The sequence below is a fragment of the Nasonia vitripennis genome (assembly GCF_009193385.2).
Source record: "Nasonia vitripennis strain AsymCx chromosome 2 unlocalized genomic scaffold, Nvit_psr_1.1 chr2_random0006, whole genome shotgun sequence".
Taxonomy (NCBI): Eukaryota; Metazoa; Arthropoda; class Insecta; order Hymenoptera; family Pteromalidae; genus Nasonia; species Nasonia vitripennis.
Window position 1 is genome coordinate 1,194,835 of NW_022279613.1, and position 24,258 is coordinate 1,219,092.

Sequence of the window (24,258 nt, forward strand, 5' to 3'; positions counted from 1 at the left end):
TAAAAGTAGAGGAAAACACCTGTGCGAGGGTCGTCGTCCATACCTGCGCGAGGATCGTATGGAAAGTGTGAGGGATAGTACCTGCGCAGTCGGGGGTACACCTACTAGGATTTACATATATATATATATATATATATATATATATATATATATATATATATATATATATATATATATATATATATATATATATATATATATTCTTTAATTAGTTATGGGAAACAACGTCTTCTGTTAAAGTAGTGCATAGAGTATATAGATCTTATGCGCAATTTTTTAAAATGATTTTTCTTTTTGTAATATTTAAATAATTTCAATTTTCGATAAATATTAAATTATTATGAATGCATATAAAAATAATATAAATATTATATAATATATTTTTATGTACATTAAGATCATGTATCACTATATCCATTTCCAAATAAAGATTAAATATAAATTAATAATAATCAATAATAATTACGAAATTAAACAAAAACAAAATTCTTTTAGAAAATATTAAAAAAAAAAACAAATAATTGCAAATAATGACAGAAAAATTTATATAATTTTGACTATTAGTATTTTTTGTTATATCCTAATATTTCATATTATCTGATATTATCTATATAAAGTAATGGTAAGTGGTACTTATATTACATAGTTATTATTTCGTTGCTAATTGTTACTACATAACGTGTAAATACTATAGCGTTAACATGTAATGTAATAGGCTAGGTTACATAATTATATATATATATATATATATATATATATATATATATATATATATATATATATATATATACACAGACATATATTCAATAATATTTTTTTGCAAAACATCACTCTCATCTGAATATCTGGATAACTATATGTGTTAAAAGCATATCTATTTTGGCCTTCGAAGAAATGTCATACCTGATAATATAGCACATATAAACATGGTTTTATGTTTCTTACATTATACCTGAATATATTTAATAGTTTATTCATTTTTTAAACAATTTGAGAAAAATATAAACAAAAAATTTAAACAAAGAATTTTTCTTTTTTTGACTATTTAAGGTGTATCCGTCCCCTTTGTTGTAATATGTGAATTTATACAGTCGTAATATATAAAACGGTACTCGTCGCGTCATCTACTGGTTGACGACGATTTCGTGCAACGAGACAAGCTCGAGCGAACGCGAGCATAATGCGCATGCCTCGCGTATATACTCTAAGCGCATACTATACTGTATACTCAGCTCCGTGGAGTCAGACTATGCGCAACTGTACTATACTCCCTCTCTGCCGTTAGACTCCGATGTGAGCGGACGTGTTCACCAAGGCTATTACCGACACACAATTATTTCAATATACATTACTATTATTAACCTCAGTATTATTATTTATTCCACTATTCCAACATGGTAGCAGACCGTGGTTAACTTTATTTTTTCAATTTTACATTAACCATCGGGGAACTGTAAAATTGAGGGGGGTAAAATGTGAGGTTAGAAGAAAGCCACGTGGGAAAGAAGTTAACGGTTATTGTTAACAAAGTGAACCGCACAGTGAAAAATTGAGCAGTGAAATTAAAGGAGAAAATTTCTCAGAAAGATTATATGCTTGTGAAGCATTGAAATTTGAACCTTGTGTCGAAACGTCCGTCAAAAAAAGAAAAATTTCAAGTGAAGATTAACCGGTTTATAAAAGGTTAAAGTCAAAAAATATATGCTCAGTGACGAAGATAAAGTTGTCAGGTACTAATCAATAAGAACATTTTTGAAAATTAATAAAGATTAAAGTGCGATGTTAATAGATTAAAGTCGGCAAGTGAAACACGTGGTAACGTGCTAGTACAGAGCACGTGGCAATTTCGAGGTTAAGCACATGTTCTCGTGGCTTAAACATAGAGTAAAACAAGAGAATGAATTAGATGCTACAGATATTGAATTAACAAAGAAAATAAGAAATAAGATTAGAAAAATATTTTTAAAAGAAATCAAGAAAACTGCTGCATACAAAGATAAAGAAGGTGAATGGCAGAAAAAAGATTTAAAAGCAAGAACGATTATAATAAGCACTGTATCCGATAAACAATTAGAATATATTGGTGAATGTAAATCAGCATTTGACATGATGGAAAAATTCGATAAAATGTATTCGACGCAATCCACGTCACTACAAATAATTTGCAGAGGAAAGCTGGAAGAATTAAAATTGAAGAATTTTGATCAAGTAGACGATTTTTTCGCAGAATTCGAGAAAACCGTGAACGAGTTCAAGGCGGCTGGTGGAAAACTAGAGGAAACAGAGAAGATGAGGTATTTAATACGAGCACTACCACCAAGCTACATCTACATAGGAGACTTCAGTGATGTCATTCCAGAAGATCAAAGGACAGTAGATTATGTCAAATCAAAAATTAAAGAGAAAAATTATACAAAAAACGATTCTGATAAAAAGAGCAATGTAAGTACTTTTACAGCCAAGTTCGAAGGTAAATGTTACAACTGTGGAAAAGTTGGACATTACAGAAATGCATGCACGAGACCACCACAGCAGAGTAACCGAGGACGAGGTGCTCAATCCAGTCAAGGTCAACAAGATCATCAAAGAGGCTACAATAGAGGTGGAAACTACAGAAGTCGTGGCCGAGACAGAGGACAAGGTCGTATCCAGAGGTGACTCTTCAAGCGAGCAACAGGGCAACTATTCATCTGAATCATGGACAACACAGGTATGCCACGACTCGAACAATTCTTATACCTACCCTCGGGAAAAGTATAAGAATGATAAAACAAGTGAAGTAAATCATGTAACAGGTTGTAGCGAAAATTGTAGCGAAATTGATTGGTTATTAGATAGTGGTTGCACAGATCATATTATAAAACATGATAAATTCTTTGATAAATGTGTAGATTTGAAAAATCCTGTTGATGTAAAATTACCAGATGGTAAAATGTTAAAAGCAACCAAAATAGGTAATGTTAAAACTTATTTTAAAAATTATTATAATCAAAAATATATTGATATAAAAAATGTCTATTATGTTGAAGGCATTAAACAAAATTTGATGAGTCTTGCAAAAATAACTGAAAATTATACAGTATTAGCAAATAAAGATATTGCAAAAATTTTTAATAAATCTAGAGAGTTAATAGCTGTAGCAAACAAAAAGGAAAATTTTTTCTATATGAAAAGTTTTGTATCAAAAAGAGCAAGTAATGAAATGTATGTAAATTCAGTAAAATTAACTGACAAAGAAAAATGGCATAGGGCACTCGGCCATGTAAATTTTCAATATTTGAACAAATTAGTAAATAATAAATTAGTTGAAGGTTTGCCTGATAAAATAGAAAATATTGAAATGAAATGTGCAAATTGTATAGCAAGTAAAATGGCAAATGCACCATTCGAAAATAATAGAACAAAAACTACTGAAATTTTAGAACTAATTCATACTGATCTAAATGGTCCACATAGCACAACTGGTTATGGTGGAGAAAAATATTTCTTAACATTTGTTGATGATTATAGTAAGTGCACTAGAATCTTTTGTATTAAATATAAATCAGAGACTGCAAGTTGTTTGAAAGAATTTGTTAATTTAGTAGAAAATAAATTCAATATAAAGGTTACAAAATTACGATGTGATAATGGCAAAGTAAAATGGGCAAAATTAGCCAATATATAGGTATTGATATAGATTATAGCGATGATGGACACAAAATGACCTCAAGTCAAACCAAATATATTGAATCTTTGGCTGCTAAATATTATCTAGAAAATGCAAAATTATATGATACTCCAATGGAGACTAATCTAAAATTAGATCAAGCTAGCCAAATAGACGAACGAATAAAGTACAGAAACTTGATAGGAGAACTGCTATATATAAGCTCAGGCACAAGGCCAGATATATCGTACAGCGTAAATTATTTAAGTCGATATCAAAGTTGCTTCGATCAAACTCACTATAAGTATGCGATGCGAGTCTTAAAATATTTGTACAAGACTATAGACTTGACACTAACATATTGTGATAATATAAATAGCGAGATACTAGATTGTATGGTAGATTCCGATTTTGCTGGCGATAATGTAGATAGAAAATCCACAAGTGGATACGTAATTAGATTATATGGTAATGTAATTTTTTGGAAAACCCACAAACAAGATGCGGTAACAAAATGCTCAACTTTTGCTGAATATGTAGCTTTGTCAGAGGCAGTCTCCGAAATATTGTTTGTAAGAAATTTATTGAGCGAATCATTTGATGTAAATTTACATGAACCAACAACTATTTACGAAGATAATTCAGGAGCAATCGCAATCGCAAAATTTGTTAATTTTACTCCAAACTCAAAGCACATCGAAGTGCAATATCATTATATAAATGAAAGTTATGAAATGAGCAAAATAAATATTGTAAAAGTTGACTCCAAATGTAATTTAGCAGACATCCTCACAAAGAGTCTGGACAAGACAAAGTTTTTAAACAATAGAAAAGGCTTAAGATTAATCTAAAATGTCCATACCAAATTCCAAGTTCAATTGTAAAAACCCAAGTTCAAAGTAATAATCGCCAAGTTCAGTTGTAAGACTCAAGTTCACTTGAAATGCTCTTAATTCAATTAATGTAAAATGCGATGACAAAATAATTGTATGCGAAATTGAAAACTCAAATGTATCGAATTATAATGTAAAAATATCACGACTGTAAAATTCAGGAGGCGTGTTGTAATATGCGAATTTATACAGTCATAATACATAAAATGGTACTCGTCGCGCCATCTACTGGTTGACGACGATTTCGTGCAACGAGACAAGCTCGAGCGAACGCGAGCATAATGCGCATGCCTCGTGTATATACTCTAAGCGCATACTATACTGTATACTCAGCTCCGTGGAGTCAGACTATGTGACACTGTACTATACTCCCTCTCTGCCGTTAGACTCCGATGTGAGCGGACGTGTTCACCAAGGCTATTGCCGACACAATTATTTCAATATACATTACTATTATTAACCTCAGTATTATTATTTATTCCACTATTCCAATACCCTTCAAGTCAAGTTACATGATGATCCATTAGAAATAACTCTCAATATACTTACTACGTAACCTGCCAGGCCCGTTTCATTTTGTTTTCTGGTAATCTAAAATTTTCTTTTTATGTATTAGAACGTGATACATACGATAAGTACAATAAAAAGGGCATAGCAAGTTACGTAGTAAGTATCTTGAGAGCTGTTTCTGATGGATCATCATGTAACTTGACTTTAAGTTAAGTAAGCCCTTGATTAAACAAAACAATTTTTTTGCGATATTATGATTAAATATAATAAACTCGACTTTGTTTGATTGAGCTCAGGTCTTTTTTATCTGCAATTTTGTTGCGGAAAATATTTAACTCGCTTAACCTTTTACTTTTTTAAAAGTCAATTTTTTTAGAGTAAGAATATACTATTATATAGAATCAAATTTCTATTTGTGATCTGATGCCAGAATCCAGGCGCAGATCAGTAAATGATCATTGCTCTACTCAAAAAACTAAAATCTTATACGCGCACAAGACCAAAAACAGTCGTGTCCATTTTAAACGTTATCTTGATTTAAAACCCACCTACACCTCAAGCCACAAGTTCTAAACAAAAAATATACTTTTTTAAATAGAAGGAACATTGAAGAGAGCCAGGCGAGAGCAAGCAGTCGCTTAAAACAAAAGTTTCCGCACCCGCCTACACCACTTGCCGCAAATGTTTAAGGCAAAAATATATTACTTAACAAAATATGCCAACATATCGATGGGAGGCAAACGACAACAATGATAGTATTTTAAAAATAACTAATATAGGATACCCGACGCTTCGAGAGTTCTCTGCGGGAAAATATTTCTATTTAAAAAATATGCCGTATATCGAAGGGTGGCAAGTGAAATTCGAGGTAGCGTTTAAAACGAGTGCTTTTAAACTCACCTATACCACGCGCCGCGAAATACTCTATGCGTCACTGTCACTATGTGATCTAACATTTGAATATACTTTACGAAAATTAAAAAAAAATTCCGCACGCGTCGCAATTTCCAATGGAATAATAGTGTAAATGAAAAATGTTATTTTCTAACCGTCACTCAAGTATATACCCACGTTAATACGTAAACGTGATAAATTTTCATAGGTGTAACAATATTAAGAGCATTATTTACTCGGTTATTGGCAGCGCTTAAGGGCTGTATGAACCCTCACCCGCTAGTTTCATGAGGAGCACAGTTTCGGTATATCTGTAGTCTATACATCTGAGACTAATGTGCATGAACCTAACCACCCAACGCTCTCAGAATTTGATAATTGATTTAAACTACACCTCGTACATCGTAGTAAGGAAACATTTGATGTGCGAGGTGTAGTTTAAATAAATTATTACAGTCAGAGAGCGTGGGGTAAGTGGGTTAAAAGTTCCGAGTTTTGATTTAGTCCTTGCTTCGCTTGCCTTCCTCCGATGTGCCTACGTGTTTTTAAAATAAATTATTACACTCGGGAAGAGTGGGGTACTTTGGTTACAGTATTTTGGGTTTAGATTTATTTCTCGCTTTGCTTGCCTTCTTTCGATGTTCCGACGTGTTTTTAAAGTAAATTATTGTACTCGGGGAGCATGGGGTGATTGACTTTACACATTCAGGTTTAAGATTTATTCCCCGTTCAGCTCGCACTTCTTCGATGTGCCGAGGTGTAGTTTAAATAAGTTATTTTATTCGGGAAGTATGGGGTACTTTGGTTTAAGTATTTTTGGTTTAGATTCATTCCTAGCTTTGCTTGCCATAGTCCGATGTGCTAACGTAGTCTTTTAGTAAGTGTATTTTTTTTTAAAGGGCGTGTGGAGAACGTTAGTTGAACAATTTTGACCTTGACATTTTATTCTTGCATCTCTCCGATGTGCCAATAGTTTTAAAAAATTATTAATATGGAGCGATTAATATTTTTTTGCTACAGAAATGGAATTTCGATATTAGATTTGTGCATAGCAATCCCAAAAACGGTATATATTCAATCCTTTTTATTAATCATATGAAAAAAGGCGAATTTCGCCATAATTTATGTAAAAACAATTGTTTAAACAAATGATTTTGCAAATCTAGTAACATATTCGTGATCAGCGACCTTCAAAACCCCTAAAATAAAACTAGTGTTTGTTAAATTCTCAATATTGCAATAATTTGCATTAACAGCATTGCTTAAATAAGTAATTTTGCGTCAGATTCGTGTTTAGCGACCCTAAAATCTTAGGACTGATGGGTTGGCCATTTTGGATCAGCCATTTTGAATTTTCATCGTCAAATTTTGGTTTAGCGATGGCAAAAATACGACAAGAAACAAATTTTCAGAGCCATATAATACAAACACGCATGCTGAGGTTGGTCATTTTGGATTAGCTATTTTCAATTTTTGTTCTCAAATTGTTATTCGTATAGATTATAAATTTCAACAGTCGATGCCTTTACTTATGCATTATCAATATTTATACTGTTAAACCTGCAATTCACGTTTAATATTCGTTTTAATTAAAATGGAATCAAGGTTGATATTAAGGTTAAAATCAAGGTACAATCAAGATAGTATCAACCATGATATCAATGTTTTGGACAGGGTTTTCATTTTTACCGTCCTCTCTGTTTCAAAGGGCAAACACAGACTGAACTATAAAAGCACTGTCCTAGCTATTTATATAAAAAGTTGCGCATACGTAGACTGTACATACAAAGATCGAGGCGATATGGAAATCGATGTAGTCTAAACTGACTTGTTTATTAATGCTCAGTCCGCTATAGTTGAACAATCGCGAATATCATCCTTTGAAAGTAAAAGTAAATTAGAAAAATAGTAAAATTATACTTCTGAAATATTTTCATGTTTTAGCAACCACTCCGCTTCAAAGGGCAAAAACAGACTGAGCTATAAAAGCACTGTCCTGGCTATTTATATACAAAGTTGCGCATCCCTGCTAAAAATGACCAATTAGAACCGATTAATACCGATTTCATTTTTATCGGGTCTAATCGGTTTTAATCGGACTACTCGAGCAGTACGATTGTTCATTAATTGGTTTTAATCGGCTTTAATTGGAAGTCGGTTCAAATACGTAAAACCCCGATTTCTTTTAATTGGAAAAAATCTGTCTTAACCGTTGATTTTTTTTTTGTAATTTGAACCGTATACGGGAATAATCGGTTGTAATCGGAATCGGTCCTAATCAGTATTTAACCAATACGTGTGATCGGGATTAATCGGTTGTTATAGTGGTGCAAATGTAATCGTGTTTTAAAGGATTAGAGTGTAGGTTGATAATAATCGTTTTTAAATGTAATCGTGTCTTTAAGGATCAGCGTTTAAGTCGAGGATAATCGGGTGTAATACGAATCGGTTGAAATTTGTTTTTAACCGATGTTTGATGATCGGAATTAATTGGTTCTAATATTGCTTTGAACGTAATCGTGTTTAAGGGATAAGCGTTGGAGACAGTTATAATCGGTTATAATCGGGATTGGGTGAAATCGGTATTAAACGATATTTTATTTTCTGACTTAATCAGTTTTAATGGGGGGTATTAATAGGTCATAATCGAAATCATTTAAAATTGGAATTCAACCGATACTTTATGTTCGGAATAAATTGGTTTTAAAGTATTATACATAATATAAAATCGGTACGAATTGGTTCTAATAGGCTATGTTCCGGATTATTGTTATCCTTCATTGCGTATAAGGAATGAAGAAAACAAAATTTTGAATGAGATTTCATTTGTTTATTGAATTTCAAATGCATTTGGCATAGTACATAAATAACGCGAATTTTCTATAATTATAACCATTACTTTGCTTTTTACATTATTAATGTCAATGGAAATAATGTTATTATTATCTTCATTTTTTAATTGCTTAATGTGATAAACACCAGGAAAGGGATCGTTAGAATATATCGGAATTGGTTTTAATTTTAAAATACAGTTATTACTACAGTGCAATATTTTCCAACTTCTGTAAAATTTACCATTTACTAATTGAATATAACTATCGTCGGTTTTTTTCTCTTGCACATACTTAGCACTATGATAAATCACCCCTTTGAATATGCACTTATATAAGCAACGCATTCAACTTGCTCTGCATTGTTTTCAAAAATGCCTTTTCCACAAAACGTGACATCTTTAATTTCTTTGTAAAATTTTGACATTCTCCTTGGGGTAAATAAGTTAAAACAATAATTAGCTGTGTCTTCAGATGCATTCAACATTTCCTTAGAATTACATTTGAAAATTATTGATTGTAAATGCTTTCTTACTATTTGTATATCCATGCCTTTAGGGCCACTAATAAATTTTTTGAGCGTATAAATAAAACTTTCGTAAGGAAAAGCTGGATTTTTAGAAAGAGGCCCGGTTTTTCTTACTGACTCGACGCAATGCATTACAAAATGTACATTAAATGTCATTGCGCCTTCTCTGTATAAATCTTGAAATTGCAACACAAAAAGAATACAATCTTAATTAATTATTCCTGCTCGTGGAAGCCTATGTATCTCATGTGTAGGAGTAATTTTAAGATATTGTCTTTCCATTTCATTTAAGTCTTTATTACTAATTCTGTTATTCACAGTCAGTTTTTTTCCATAAATTCATGAGTCATATGACACCAAGAAGGAGCCTCATACGGAAAAGGCCAAACTATGTCCATATGCGGTAACTCAAGTATAGCAGAATAGCCTCTTACACCGTTTCTAGGAACTCGAACATCCGTAGCTTCCATTATATACTGCAAATGACTTTCATGAAATCTAAGTACACTTTCTTGGTTTCGCAAGTATCGAATACCATGAACTGCTTTTAAATAAAAACCTAATTGCTCGGACCAGCTGCAACCACAGTAAGCATTGAACTGGAGACGATTCTGTACAATAGGACGACAAACTGTATCAACAGGAAAGCTAAGCGTACAAAATTTAAATAAATACTCAGTACCATTATGTGTCAATGATATATCATCTTCGTAAAGGCTATTTATTTGCTTGATAAATTTAGAAAAATATAAATTCATTAAATTACTTTTTGGTTCACTTTTTACCATTAGAAGACCTGCCAAAATAATAAGCCAAAAGCTTTTTTTCCCACTCTTTGTTAAAAGGGCACCGTCTGTATTAAAATTGAACGTTAACAAATATTCAACTTTTTTATTATCTTGATCGAATTCTGCTAATATTTTTTTGTGTATTGAGCCTTTAAATTCATTTCTATTAGTTGTAATATTTTTTGAAACGTCATTTAATATTTCCTGATTCGAGAAAAGAATTTTTAATTGATCAGCTAAATCAATGGTCAAAAAATAGTTTTCTGAGGCTGATGTTATACAAGCTTCTTTTTTACAATTTTCACAAGTACGCTTTAGTTTTTTCGGTGGCTTGTTTTCTTTACTTGAAAAAATAATCCTCTCCAAACAAACATATTTTTTAGATAGTAAACACGGGAGAAGAACATTCAAAAATAGACAATCCACAAAGTAAAACACCGCTAAATTTAAATGATGATCAAGCTTCAGATCAATTAAGGAACGGTACTCATCATCAAGACTCAAAGGAAGCATCTCATCGTAATGGACCTACTGTAAAAAAATAATTTTTAATTTTTATACCTACAAAATGAATTTATTAATTTAATAATGTGTAATAAATATTTTTTAGATCAAGAACATTGAAACACTAACGACGTTAGAAAAAAAGATTGTTGATTTTACTAAAATTAATACTAATTTAAGGACAAAAATAGAAACCTTATCGAACGAAAATCAAAAGTTGATGAAAGAAAAAGATATTTACAAAAAAAAAAAAAAAATACACGCAACAAACAGCTATATGTGAAAAAGTGAGTAAGTTAAATCAAGAACTACAAGTATCTGTAATTGAGCAGGCAAAAGAAAAAAATGGATATGAAATACAAAAATAACAAATTCTCTATTAATTATTGATGTGATTATGCCGATTATTCATAATATATTTAATAAAATCTATTTTTCTGTTTCAGACATGTTTGATAAAATTCTTGCGGCTCAAACTAGTGTCAGCGTGGAGCTAAATTTTCCAGCTATTGGATATTTAAAAACCACAGAAGATTTATGAAGGGTAAAATACATTTATGCAACTATATTTACTATATATTATATATTGATTTTTAATTTTCACTCATATAATATTATCTTTTGTACAGTATCATATAGGGCGAGATGTATGGTTAACCGAAAGAGACTACAATCGATTATTAAATTCTTGTAAAACTCCAAGCTTGATAGCAGCGAACATATTAACATTAGTTTTCGACACAAAGGAACTAATTACAAGCACACAATCAGGGATTCAGAGCAGAAGAAGTGGAGGAAAAGCCGTTAAATGCAACAAATTAGATGAAGTCAAATTGGGAGCATGTTATGGTACATAATATGTATATAAAGTATCATAAATATTGATTATGTACATAAAAAATGTTACAGTATTGATTTTGACACAATAATTTAATTTATTGTAGATTTTTACATGTACTGGATGGAGAATATTTACAAATCCACAAAGAAGGAACAAAAATGTTTTCAAAGTGACCTCTTTTAAGGTTCAGTTATTATGCTGCTAAAAAGATAGCTGAACTTAAAAGGCCACCAACGCCAAAAGCCAAAACCACCTCTAAGAAAAGAAGTAGACGTGATGCAGATTTAACTAACAGTGATAGTGAAGATCCTGAAAGCCAGGCTACTAAACCTAAATCATCAAAGAAAAATAGGAATGAAACGTCGCCACAGGATATAGCTGAAAAGGAAAATGATGTGAACGATTTTATTTCTAAAGTTTTATAAAAGTAATAGTATTACTAACCAAAAATTAGTTAATAGTTGTAGCAAATGAGATGTAAAAAGTTCTAGGTTGACTTGAACAGTTTTGTTAAAATTACTGAAAAGTAATTAAAAAGTACACGACTGCTATATAAGCATGTAGATAATGCTTATCGATATAGTTAACCAAATATTAATTATATTTAGTTGCATAAGAAAATATTAACATTACAGAGAAAAATGCATTTAAAGACATAGTTTTGCATTATTTAATAATAAATAACAAATTATTTTTTTCAATAAAAATGAATACAAACAATTTAGACCGATTACAAAAAATTAACAACTATATTTCAAATGCCTCCTTTATTATAACCGATTTCAGCCGAATACAGAGAAATAACCGCCACACTTATGCAATTACAAACGATTTAGACCGATTGAAAAAAAAAACTAATCGGCTTTAAAACGTTTTTGTGATCCGGGATTTCCGAATATAAACACAATTATAACCGATTAAAACACCATCGAAAATTTTGCCTAATCGGTGCAAATTGGTTATAATTGTGTTAATTGGTTTATATTCGGAAATCCCGAATCACAAAAACGTATTAAAACCGATTATTTTTTTTTTAATCGGGTCTAATTGGTTATTTTTAGCAAGGATGCGTAAACTGCATTTACAAACATCGGGGCAATATGGAAATCGGTGTAGTCTAAACTGACTTGTTTATTAATGCTTAGTCCGCTATAGTTGAACAATTACAAATATAATAATATTCTTTAAAAGAAAAAGTAAATTAGAAAAATATTGAAATTATACCTATGAAATATTTTCATGTTTTACCGACCTCTATGCTTAATTAAATTTTTTTCTTTTAAAACATCAATTTTAAATTTATGATACTGTTTTATTAAATTTAAAAATATAGACACCGGCACATAAAATAAAAAAAGATGTCTGTACAAAAAATCAGACCCATGTATCCTTATGTTTTTTAGGTCGCTGAATCCGAATCCGGGGTCAGTCTGGCCCCATCACGTTTGGGTCAAGGCCAGTTCAAGGTCAAACTGAGAAGAAACAGTTTAAACCGATAAAAATGTTATATAAAACTTTCCAAAAATGGAAAAAGTCTTATTCAAGAGATTTGATCACTTAATGTCTTCCTTGTGTACAGAGCAAAGTTTGTTTTCGTTTATATTTTTTTCTTATTTTTTTTCCACTAGTTTAGTAACTGTCGATGTCTTTCTTTACTCCTTTTTTCTCTTGTAACGAACTCTTTTTACTTCAAATGACCTATGCAATGGCTTTCTTTTTCTCTTTTTGTTATTTGTTTTAATGTCTCTCTTCAGCGTCCAGCAAAAATCTGCCATCATGTTGACATTCCATCTTCCTTGGTATCGATTCTCTATTACACTTATATCTTGATGAAATCGTTCTCCCTGTTCTTCACTGACGTATCCTAGATTAAGAGGAAAGTAATCAAGATGGGAATGTAAGAAATGTATTTTATAACTAATCAAGCAACCCAAATTTTTGAAATTCTCCAACATTTGTGCAACTAGTTCCTGATAGTTCTCACTCTTTTTATTTCCTAAAAAGTTCTCACGAACAGTTTTGAAACTTTGCTATGCAGCTTTTTCTGTGAGGTTCCTTTTTGTAATAAATGTTTCGTCTTCAAATAGAGTACAAATTTGAGGACCATCAAAAATACCTTCTTTTAATTTAGCATCACTTATTGCGGGAAACTTTTCTCCTAAATACTGGAAACAATCGCCATCTTTATCCAGAGCTTTGACGAACTGCTTCATGAGGCCAAGTTTCATATGAAGTGGTGGTAGCAGATAGTTTGATGGGTCAATCAATGGCGTACGTATAATGTTCCTCGATCTTGGTTCAAAATGTGTTCTAGTTGGCCATACTTTCTTAACGTAGTGATTTACCCTCTCTCTACTATCGCATAAACACAAGAAGCAGGGATTTTTAGTAAAACCTGATTGTTGTCCTAAGATCATGGTTGCAATTTTAAGATCACCACAAATTTTCCATTGATGTTCCAAGTACTTTATTTTTTCTAATACAATTTCTAAATTTTCATAAGTTTCTTTCAGCTTATTCGAGTGAGCTATGGGAAAAGATGCAAACCTGTTTCCGTTATGAAGCAGAACAGCTTTCAGACTTCGTTTTGACGAATCAATAAAAAGTCTCCACCCCCCCCCCCCCCGGAGTTTTTCTCTCTCGCACTCGTATTGTACACAGAAAGAAATACTCGTGTATGGATTTAATAGAATAAAAATATATTGTTAAAATCTTAGTTAAAATACAGAATGTTACAGAATTCCGAATACGACGCTTGAGCGCGCGATTGCGAGAAGGACGCGCGCGGTTCCTCAGGCGAAGCCGGGCCGACGATTCTGTGGCGACGAATGTCGGCCTTCGACGGCTTCGTCGCGGATATCAATAAAAGTCTTACTTACTCGGTCGCTGGCCGAACGCTCTATTCCTCGTCCTCACGACCGACGACGGCGCCGGGAGTAGGTGCTGGCTGAGGTGGTTCTGGAGGCGTCCCTCCAGGCACTCGAAACTATTTAAACACTATTTTGCACCAGTGCGGTAGATCGGAACTAATATCTAACTCGCCTCCGACGGGACGTAAAAGTACCGCTATACGACGTCCGGCTGGGCTGGCTACGTCGACCCCACCCTGTTATCCTAGGACGCACAACAGTCAAAATTATTAACCACATCGCTCTAATAATCTTGTGCTGCCTAACAACTAATACGTACAAGACTATCACCTTCATTGTTACTTGCGCTCATGTGTTCGTGTTTATTTCCAAGTCACTCTAAAATCGCTATTCAATATTTTTTCTCAACATTTGCATTTCTTTTTAATTACTACTAACAATTTGTTCAGTCTGTAAGACCTGTTGAATACCAGGCACACGCTTCTGTCACAGGCAAGGTACAACAAATTGTTCGCTTAAGAATTATTTATAACGTAACCTTTTCTACAATAATCTAACCAACTTCTCATCTTAGTATGCTAACATAATAATATTTTTCTCTACCTCAGCAGCCAGGAATGTCGGGTCACTTTTAGGGGCCGCAACGGACACACAGTGCGCATCTCAACGACCTTGGACTCGCGTCTTTCGTTTCATTATTTTCTCACTTAGCAAAGAATAGAGTCAATTATTATTTAATGCCACAAGTCCGCGTATAACCTTGTCCGTTTTTTCGAAAACTAACAGGTCTAGAAAGCTCATATATTGCATATAGATTTCTTTTGTGATTGTGGAAAGATATCGAATGAGAAAAAATGCAAAAATGGAGAAACAGGTATCGGTCTTAAAATCTCTTACAACTGTTAAAAGTCAAAATTCTAATTACCCAATACCTTGACAAAAAAGCCAAAACATTTATCACTTTCTCCATGTAAAAATATGCTAGAAACCAGAAATACAATGTGCTAGAGCTAGTAGTTTCTGCGTAACTGGCTATAAGTAAAATTTGACCTGCGCAATTAAAAAATTCGCATAAGCCTGGATGTGAAAATATGAACGGAAACAGTTAAATCATAATCATGTAGGTTACATGTTTTCTAGGTAGCATAGTAAGTATCTGTGTAAAATTTCAGTTGTATAGCTTTTTTATAATGCAAATAAATGGCATTGTAATGATAGACAAATCCACTGACTCTTATACTGAACTTTTCTTCAAGTTCACTAGTCAAACCAATGATGACGACATTGAGCATTATTAATATATTTATTAAAAAATAATTTTGAGGGATTTAGTAACATGTTACATGCTTATAAAATATTAGCAGACGTTAGTATGCCGCCCAACACTTATGGTAGATTTTCTACCAGTGTTATTAGGCAGAGATAGAATCAAGAGTGCGCGAAGCGCGCCTCACTCCTAGTAATTCTAATAAATAAAGCGAATAAAGGCTTCGTGCCTCCCATATATTATAAAACATAAAAAGAACACTGTTATTGAATTTACCTCGTTCTACTATCCTGCTCTGTACCACGATGTACCCAAATTAACTAACTGAAATACTTAGTAATTTCTACAAGATAATAAATACTATATTTTGCCCAAGTCTAAATATACTCACAATAATAGATTTCAAATTACGCAAGCAGCAGTCTGTATTTATGTGGTTTTAATTTTATAAGTCACAATTCAACATTTATATTGTGAAGGCAAAATATTGAAACTTGCAATCTTAAGGGTTGTTTGCAATTGATCGATATATTACTTACCTATTAAAAATTTTACTCAAGATCGTGATATAAGAATTTACGTAAGATCTTATATCAGATCTTGGCGAAGATCTTGCGCAAGCTTGTACATAAGATCTTATCAGCGATTTTTAACCAAGAACTCACATAAAATCTTCCGTAAGATCTTATACAAGATCTTATGTTCATCATAAAAAATAATATTTTTATCAAATATTCATTCAAGATCGTATACAAGATCTTGCATAAGAGATTACGTAATACCTTTCCTAAGTTCTTACATAAGATGTTATGCAAGATCTTACCACCATGATCAATACAAATCTTTTAATTTATAATTTATTCGAGATCTTATATAAGTTCTTATATGCAAGATCTTGTCTAAGATCCTATGTATATCTTGAGTAAGTGATCAATAAAACAGTATATCTTTAAGTGTTATATCAGATATTAGATAAGAACTTACATAAGATCTTGAATTAATCTTCTACTCTACATAATATTAACTTGCTTAAATTTCTGTCCAAAACGGCATTTCCAGTTCAATTTATTCAAATCCCTTCAATTCTAATTGAAATTTTTTTAACTGTCACATTATTCCTAACATCTAAGAACATTTTTACCGTTTTATGTTATTTTTTTTGTGCGCCAATATTGGGATATTTTAATGTAAAGATTGAATTTTGCAATCTGGAATTCTAACGCTGTTAATATATTTATAATTATAAACAAGTTTTTTTTGTGGTTAAACTTTGTATAACTTGGAAGGTAGACTCATATATCATGCATACTACATTTATAATGGATTAACCTTAGGATCATCCTGGCACCTGGATATCGTCTACTGGAAATTAAAATTTTCTTCTGGTACTTTTGTTGTATATGTGCGTTGTATCATAGACCATGTCTCACCATCTGGGAGGTGATTTTGACATTTGGACATCGTCTTCTGAGAGGGAAAAGTTTATTTTTGATTTTGTATGTGTGTGTGCGTGTACGTGTGCGTGTGTGTGGGGGTGTAGATCGAGAAAAAAAATTAGATTTTAATCCAAGTTTATGCAAATAAAAAAAAATTAGATACCAATCCGAGTTTATTAGCTTATTAATAATACACTTTGCGTTTAACAGGATTGAAACTGTCATTCTTTCGATATAATAATGAGTAAATAAATATATTTACCTGAATTTTTATAAACTAAATTTAACTGTTAATATATTAAAATATAATTAGAGTTAAGTATAAATTTAATAGTTGTAATAATCAAGTATAATAAATCATATCAAATATGCAATAGTTTAAAGTTAAAAATAGTAAATAATTAAAATAAATAAGAAATAAGAAATAAAATTCTGAAATATACAAAATATGCATATAATTTTAATACTATAATACATAATAATCTTAATGTCAGAAAAGTTTATTCAATTAATAAATCTGTTAAAATGCTTAATAAATTCTACCATTAAAGGCACATATTTGTATCAAAATTAAATTGTTATTATTTTGGTTATTAATATTTTGCTTTATTAATTTTTATAATATATTATCTATCTGTTGACGTTGTATTAGCGCTAACAAAAAATAAAATTAGTTGCTGCTATTGTTATATTTCAATTTATTCATATACGCTCAACCAAGATCATCTTCGAGGCGCCGTTTAAGTTCGACTTTTAGACGCCGTTCAAGTTCGACTTTTAGACGCCGTTCAAGTTCGACTTCGAGTTCTAGCTCGAGATCGAGCAGTAGCTCATCATCGTCGAGCTGCACATCTGCAAGCTGCTCGTCTTGCAAGATACGAGCGAACAGCAGTAAGGATAAACCGAGCAGCAGCAACGCACTAACAAGCAGTAGCAGCAACGCACAAGCAAGCAGTAGCAGCTACGCACAAGCAAGCAGTAGCAGCTACGCACAAGCAAGCAGTAGCAACAACGCACAAGCAAGCAGTAGCAGCAACAGCAGCAAAGCACACCCAATCAGTAAACTAGGGAAAAGAAAACCCCAAGATAAATCATATTTCGTAAATTTTTTTAAGTGATATTCTAATAAGCAAAGATGACAAATCGATTTTTTTGAACGCCTTGTTCAATTACTTCGTGGCACTTTACAAAATGCTGGCCAAACGAGCATTAACGATATTAATTATTAGCTAGACATGTGTAATTCTACTATAAAGGAGTTAAATGAGAAAATAGTAAAATCTAATCTTACACGAGGAGAGATACAGAAATGTCAAACTTGTATGGCACATCTTTCATGTATGCAAGTTGAATTTGAGCAACATCTTCTTCAAGGTGGTATTTTAAAATCCGAAAAAACTAGAGTTGAGTAGCGAGATGTGCAGTCTGCGTTACAAAATCACATTAGAAGTGGTGTGGTTGTAAATATAAAACATGTAGACATTCTAAGTTTCCTAAATGATGCACAAAAACTCTTTAAAGTTAAAACAGAGACATGCTTAAAATAAGATAATGCTGTGAAAATAAATTCAGACTTTATTGCAGAATTTTCTATACAGAAAAATGGAGACGAAACTACGGACATAAAATATTTTACAAGTAAAAGTGCTACAGTATACTTGGCAACAGATTTAGATGAATGGTTTAAAAATAATATCAAAGATCCCACCCTTTTACAGCTAGAAGAATTTCAGGAAAAGGATTCTGGCTGGACTTTAAAGAGTATTATAAGTTTATGCATAAATATGAAAAAATATTCGCCACTCAAGGGCAGTTCATACATTCCTCTTCCAATGTTTATCGAGAAGAAAAAAGCGTGTATTAACGTTCATAACAATGACAATCAGTGTTTTAAGTATACTATTTTTTCAGCATTATATCCCAGTAAAAGTAATCCCCATAGAGCTAATCAATATCGATTGCATGAGAACAAAATAAACTTGGGAGATATTGAATTTCAAGTAAAACTACCACCAGATATACAGAAATTTGAAAAATTAAATAATATTTCAGTAAATGTATACATGCTTAGAAAATATGGACCAAAGTACGAAGTATCTCCTTGTCATATTTCCTTAGAAAAAAAGGAAAAACACGTAAATCTACTCATTATTCAAGATTTTTACATAGATGAACATGATGAACATAATCGTGCTGATGATGGAATCTTGCCTAAATATCATTAAGTCTGGATCAAAAGCATGTCTCGTCTTCTGAGTTCTCAACTGTCTGAAGCCCACATAAAATCTTACCATTGTGAAAGGTGTTTACAAATATTTTATCGTGAAGAAAGATTAGAAGTTCATGAAAATAACTGTAAAAATATGAATAACTGTCGAATTAATTTACCTGACTCTAAGAATAATATTCTAGAATTTGATGATTATAGTAAGAGTGAAAAAGTACTTTTTGTTATTTATGCAGATTTTGAACGTTTATTGAAGCCTACTGAGAATGAGAATGCTCTCCAACAACATGGAGCATACAGCATAGGGTACTACATAAAATGCAGCTTTGACGACAGCTTATCTGGCTATAGATCATACAGAAGAAAAAACGAAGAAGAAGAGACAGCTGCAGCATGGTTTGTTCGAGAATTAAAATTAATTGGTGTACGAGACCATTGTCATCTCACAAGGCGGTAAGTTGTCTTTTCAATTATATATAAAATAAAGTAATCGAATTTTGTAATTTTAAGATAGATTTTCTTCTTCACTTTCAGAGGTGCAGCTTACAATTCATGTAACATGAATTATACGGATTCAAAATTTATTCTTGTGGTTTTTCATAACCTCAATTACGATACTCACTTTATTTTAATTTATTATTTTAGAGATGGCCACTTCAACGTTGATGAAAGGACGAGTCACTCTAATACCACACAATAAGGAAAAATGTATTACATTCACGAAGTATATAGATGACTGTGATATCAGTTTTAGATTCATAGATTCTTTGCGATTTTTACCGTCATCATTGGAAAAGCTTGCATCATATCTGAAAAATGTGCCGATAGCAGTAAAGGAATTTCGATCAGATGGTTCGATCAAGTTGACGACTACAAAATTGCCAGAAAAAAAATGATTTTTCTAATAAGCTAACAGATTCTCGTATTGCTGAAGAAGACTATAAGCATGCTGTCCAAGTTTGGGATAAGTTCAATATTAGTACGTTGGGAGAATATTCAGATCTTCGAAGATCATCTGAAAATCGATGTTTTACTATTGGCCGACGTTTTCAAGAATTTTCGAGAAACATCTCTTAAAGCCTATGATTTATGTCCTGCTCACTTTTATACGACTCCTGTAGTAACTTTTTCAGCAGCTTTAAAAATGACAAAGGTAGAATTGGAGCTTCTTACAGACATTGACTTGCTAATGCTTATCGAATCAGGCATTCGAAGTGGAATAAGTCAGTGTTGTAATTGGTATGCCAAGTCAGAAAAAAAGACTCTCTTATATTTCAATATTAACAATCTTTATAGATGGGCAATGGTAATGCCCAATGCATCTAGTGGCGAAGCTGAAGGACGAAAAAGAGAGGGAAAAAGTAAGTGGGGTATGAAGCAACCAATGAAAATGCTTCGCGGGTGGGGATAACACTTTATGGTGATGGAGGCGAATCAGAATTGAATATGATGTTTTAGAGGAGTTTATGCACGAGTGGGATCTATCATTGGACAGGTTAGGAACTGAACAAGAGGAGAGAAGGGATTTATTACTAGAGGCTATGGAAGGGGCAGAAATTGTGGTGGGAAACGGGCTATATGAACGGACGCAGCACGACGAAGAGCACATTCGAGAAATCAAAGCGAACAATCAACGTTGTGCAAAGAGATCAAAACGCGCCTAATTCTAAAATAAGTAAGTTCTATTTCTTAGTTCTCCCTCAATTCTCACCTATGAGACATTTTTTCACTAACATACATTCTTATTTTCACTTTTCAGAATGGATCTATCTGCTCTCAACAAGACTGCTGAGCGCGAGTTCTTGCCTAAGAAAAAAGTCACGGACTTGGAAAAAGATTATGCGTACATGGTGACTGCACTCAAGGAAGTAAAGACGAGATTCGGCACAAAGATCGTGGCTGAGATCAATGACAGCTTTAATATATTTCTGCCTGGGAAAATCTCATCAGCAAACTTCAAAGATCAAGAACTTTTCTATAATGTCTCTAACACAGTAAATAAACTTAGTTTATTCATATCATATCAGGGTGGAACTTCTTTTAAGTTCAGCACATGCTAAAATAATGAAATATAAGACTGATTATTGTTTAATACTATTTATTTGTTTAAACTTGTATGTAATCTACATGAATAAATACATTATTAAATAAAATAACATTTGCTTTCTTATTTGTTTGAACCTTAAGTAATTCATACAATCTCATTTTTATTTATCCAACTATTGTGATCGCTACTGAATCCTAACCATTTAACATATACACGTTTACCACTTTTCATTAAAACTTTTTCTACTAAATAAATTTCTGGATACATAGTTTTGTGAATTTCCGTTTCATAAAAGCCGCCAGAGATGGGTTTATCATAATAATCTTTGAGGTAGTAAGTTACAGGATCTGTTTTTACAACTCGCGTTATTGTGATAATTTCCGTTGATCAATTTGGCGTGTAACCTTTTTCAAAAACATGTTTTATCCTACTTATTCGTACTTTATCTCCTACTTTGAATTTTGGTTTTTTCACTAGCGACTTATCATTTGGAAAATGTCTCTTGACTTCTTGCTCATTTGCCTGTGTAACATTTTCAGGCTTGGTTCCTGTTGTCCGATGTTTTCTTGAATTGTATGCTTTGAGCAAGTTAGGTAAAATACCCAACCATTTATAGCTTCCTTGTTTACTGAATTCTAACCACAGCGCATTTTTTAACGTTCTATTAAATCATTCGTATATGCTTGCATGAAGATTACTATGTAAAGAGTATAAGTTTATATTGTGCTTCTTCATAAGTTTTTTAAAAATTAAATTGTAAAATTCTTTTCCTTGGTCAGTTTGTAGATTCTTCGGTATTCGACCTTCTTTCAGTATTGAATTCATAGCTGCAGTCACATCATTACCACTCTTTGACTTGACTGGGATGGCCCATGCATACTTTGAAAATATATCTATGACAGTGAGTAAGTAATGAAAACCTTTGTACTCTTTAGAATATGGTATCATTTCTACAAGATCAGCTTGCGAAGTCTTATATATTCCACGTATGTCATATTTCCTTCTCTTTTATTGCCGACGTGCTGGCTTATGCAGCTCTTCAGCTACTCTTTGACGTTACATCATCGTTTACAGTAGATGAAAATCCACCTGGAAATTCATTTATATGAACTTTTAATCGTTTATTCACTTTTTCAATGATATAATAAATACCGGAGTAATTGCGAAGAGTTGTATTATAAAGATAACGCAATTTTGCATTCACTTCCAATTGATGTTTTTCATCTTGCTGCTTATATTCTTCTATAACTTCACCAATTCCAGCAAGTTTAGCAGCTATATAATTTATTTTAGTTTGTAGAATAACTTTCAGTGAATGCAAGGTGATTGCATCGTTTGGATGATTTGGCTGTCCTAGGTTGCAAAGTCGCTTATTTTCTAAATTAAAATCACCATCTGGTGTAAAATTGAAACCAATGCCTGGGGTGACCCAATTTAAACGGGCACCGCTCATAACTCGTCAGGGACAGCCACAATCGAAAAAATGGTAGAGACCAAAGTTGTAGGATATCGAAGGGGCAACCCGATGGTGACCTTGGATTTGACTTTGAACGCGTTTTTCAAGGTCATTTGAAGGTCAACTTTGGTTTTTTAAATAGGAACCCCATTCTTTTATTGCGGGAATGGAAAGAGCGGTAAATTTTACGTTCAGAATGGTATGTTCGGTTGCGGCACTGAAGGTCATCTCAAGGTCATGCAGCCAGAATAAAACCCCGCCTACGTAATTCCTCTAGCAACGCCAAATTAAAAAAATTGGTAGAGATTAAAATTGTAGGATATCGAGGGGACAACCCGATGGTGACCTTGGATTTGACCTTGAACGCGTTTTTCAAGGTCATTTGAAGGTCAACTTTGGATTTTTAAATAGGAACCCCATTCTTTTATTGCGGGAATGGAAAGAGCGGTAAATTTTACGTTCAGAATGGTATGTTCGGTTGCGGCACTGAAGGTCATCTCAATGTCCTGCAGCCAGAATGAAACCCCGCCTACGTAATTCCTCTAGCAACGCCAAATTAAAAAAAAGTGGTAGAGACCAAAGTTGTTGTATAGGGGGGGGGGGGAGAATTGTGACCTCGAATTTGAGCCAGTCCTACAAGGTCATTTCAAGGTCAAATTATTTTTTTTCAAACAGCACCCACTTTTTCGACTCCGGATCCTGAAAGCGTGTAAAATGTTGCACTTTAAACGAAGTAGTAAATTTAAAATAGAAGAAAAGATTTTAATCATTTAGCGTACCATGATCTTTGAGGTCCTCGCCTCTCTCGCTGTTCAATTCTCTGGATCGTACTTCGAGATGGATGATGATTTCTGTTTGGGAAACGCCTCCGATATAATTGTGCTGCTGCATTATAATTTCTTCGACACTCTCCCAAAATCAATAAAATATCAACAATTTCGCTTCGACTATAGTTCGGCATATTTACTTAGATTATAAATATTACAAAAATAAAAAAAATGACTCAAATCACATATTTTCAATTATTAAATTAGTATTTGAAGTCGATAAATATCTAAATAAATTTAAAAATTCTACTGCATTACTAGAACTTAGACTGTTTTCTGCAAAAAATAATAAATAAAAAACTACTTAAACAATTATTTAATTGCAAATAGTAATTATTAATTTTTTATTATAAAATAATTTATTGATTAGGAAGCTTTTATGAAATAGATAATAAATAAATATTTTGTAATTCCAAAAGTGTTAAAAGTAAATTTTAATAGATAACTTATAAAATAGTTAAAATTGTATTTTAGTAAAAGATTTATTTTAACTTATTAAATTTTATGAAGTGAAATCAAACTTATACATACATTTAAAATATGGGTAATTAATCGGAATATTTAGCTCTTAAACAATATTTTCTAGAATAATCGCTATGACTTGAAATTATATCAAACATTTTTTAATTTTAAGTAAATTGATTCTTCAAGAAATACCTTCATTACGTATTGCAGAACTTTTTTTATAC

The 24,258-nt window shown here is 32.3% G+C and overlaps 1 protein-coding gene across 41 annotated transcripts in view; it reads left to right on the forward strand.

Moving 5' to 3' along the window:
* Nucleotides 1–24,258, forward strand: part of LOC100117118 (leucine-rich repeat-containing G-protein coupled receptor 4) — a 722,517-nt gene that overhangs the window by 95,038 nt on the left and 603,221 nt on the right. For 20 of the 41 annotated variants that reach the window (XR_004345192.1, XR_004226882.2, XR_004345190.1 and 17 more), the window contains one exon: nt 22,066–22,191. The exons of 12 other annotated variants lie outside the window; for them this stretch is intronic. Coding sequence is in view for 3 of the 29 variants with exons in the window: in XM_032601529.1 (XP_032457420.1) it covers nt 22,152–22,191 (40 nt within the window). In the remaining 26 variants the exon portion in view is untranslated. Of the gene's footprint in view, nt 1–12,513; nt 12,550–22,065; nt 22,192–24,258 lie in introns of those variants that run through there. 9 more of the 41 variants (XR_004345198.1, XR_004345195.1, XM_031925173.2 and 6 more) reach the window with 2 other exon arrangements.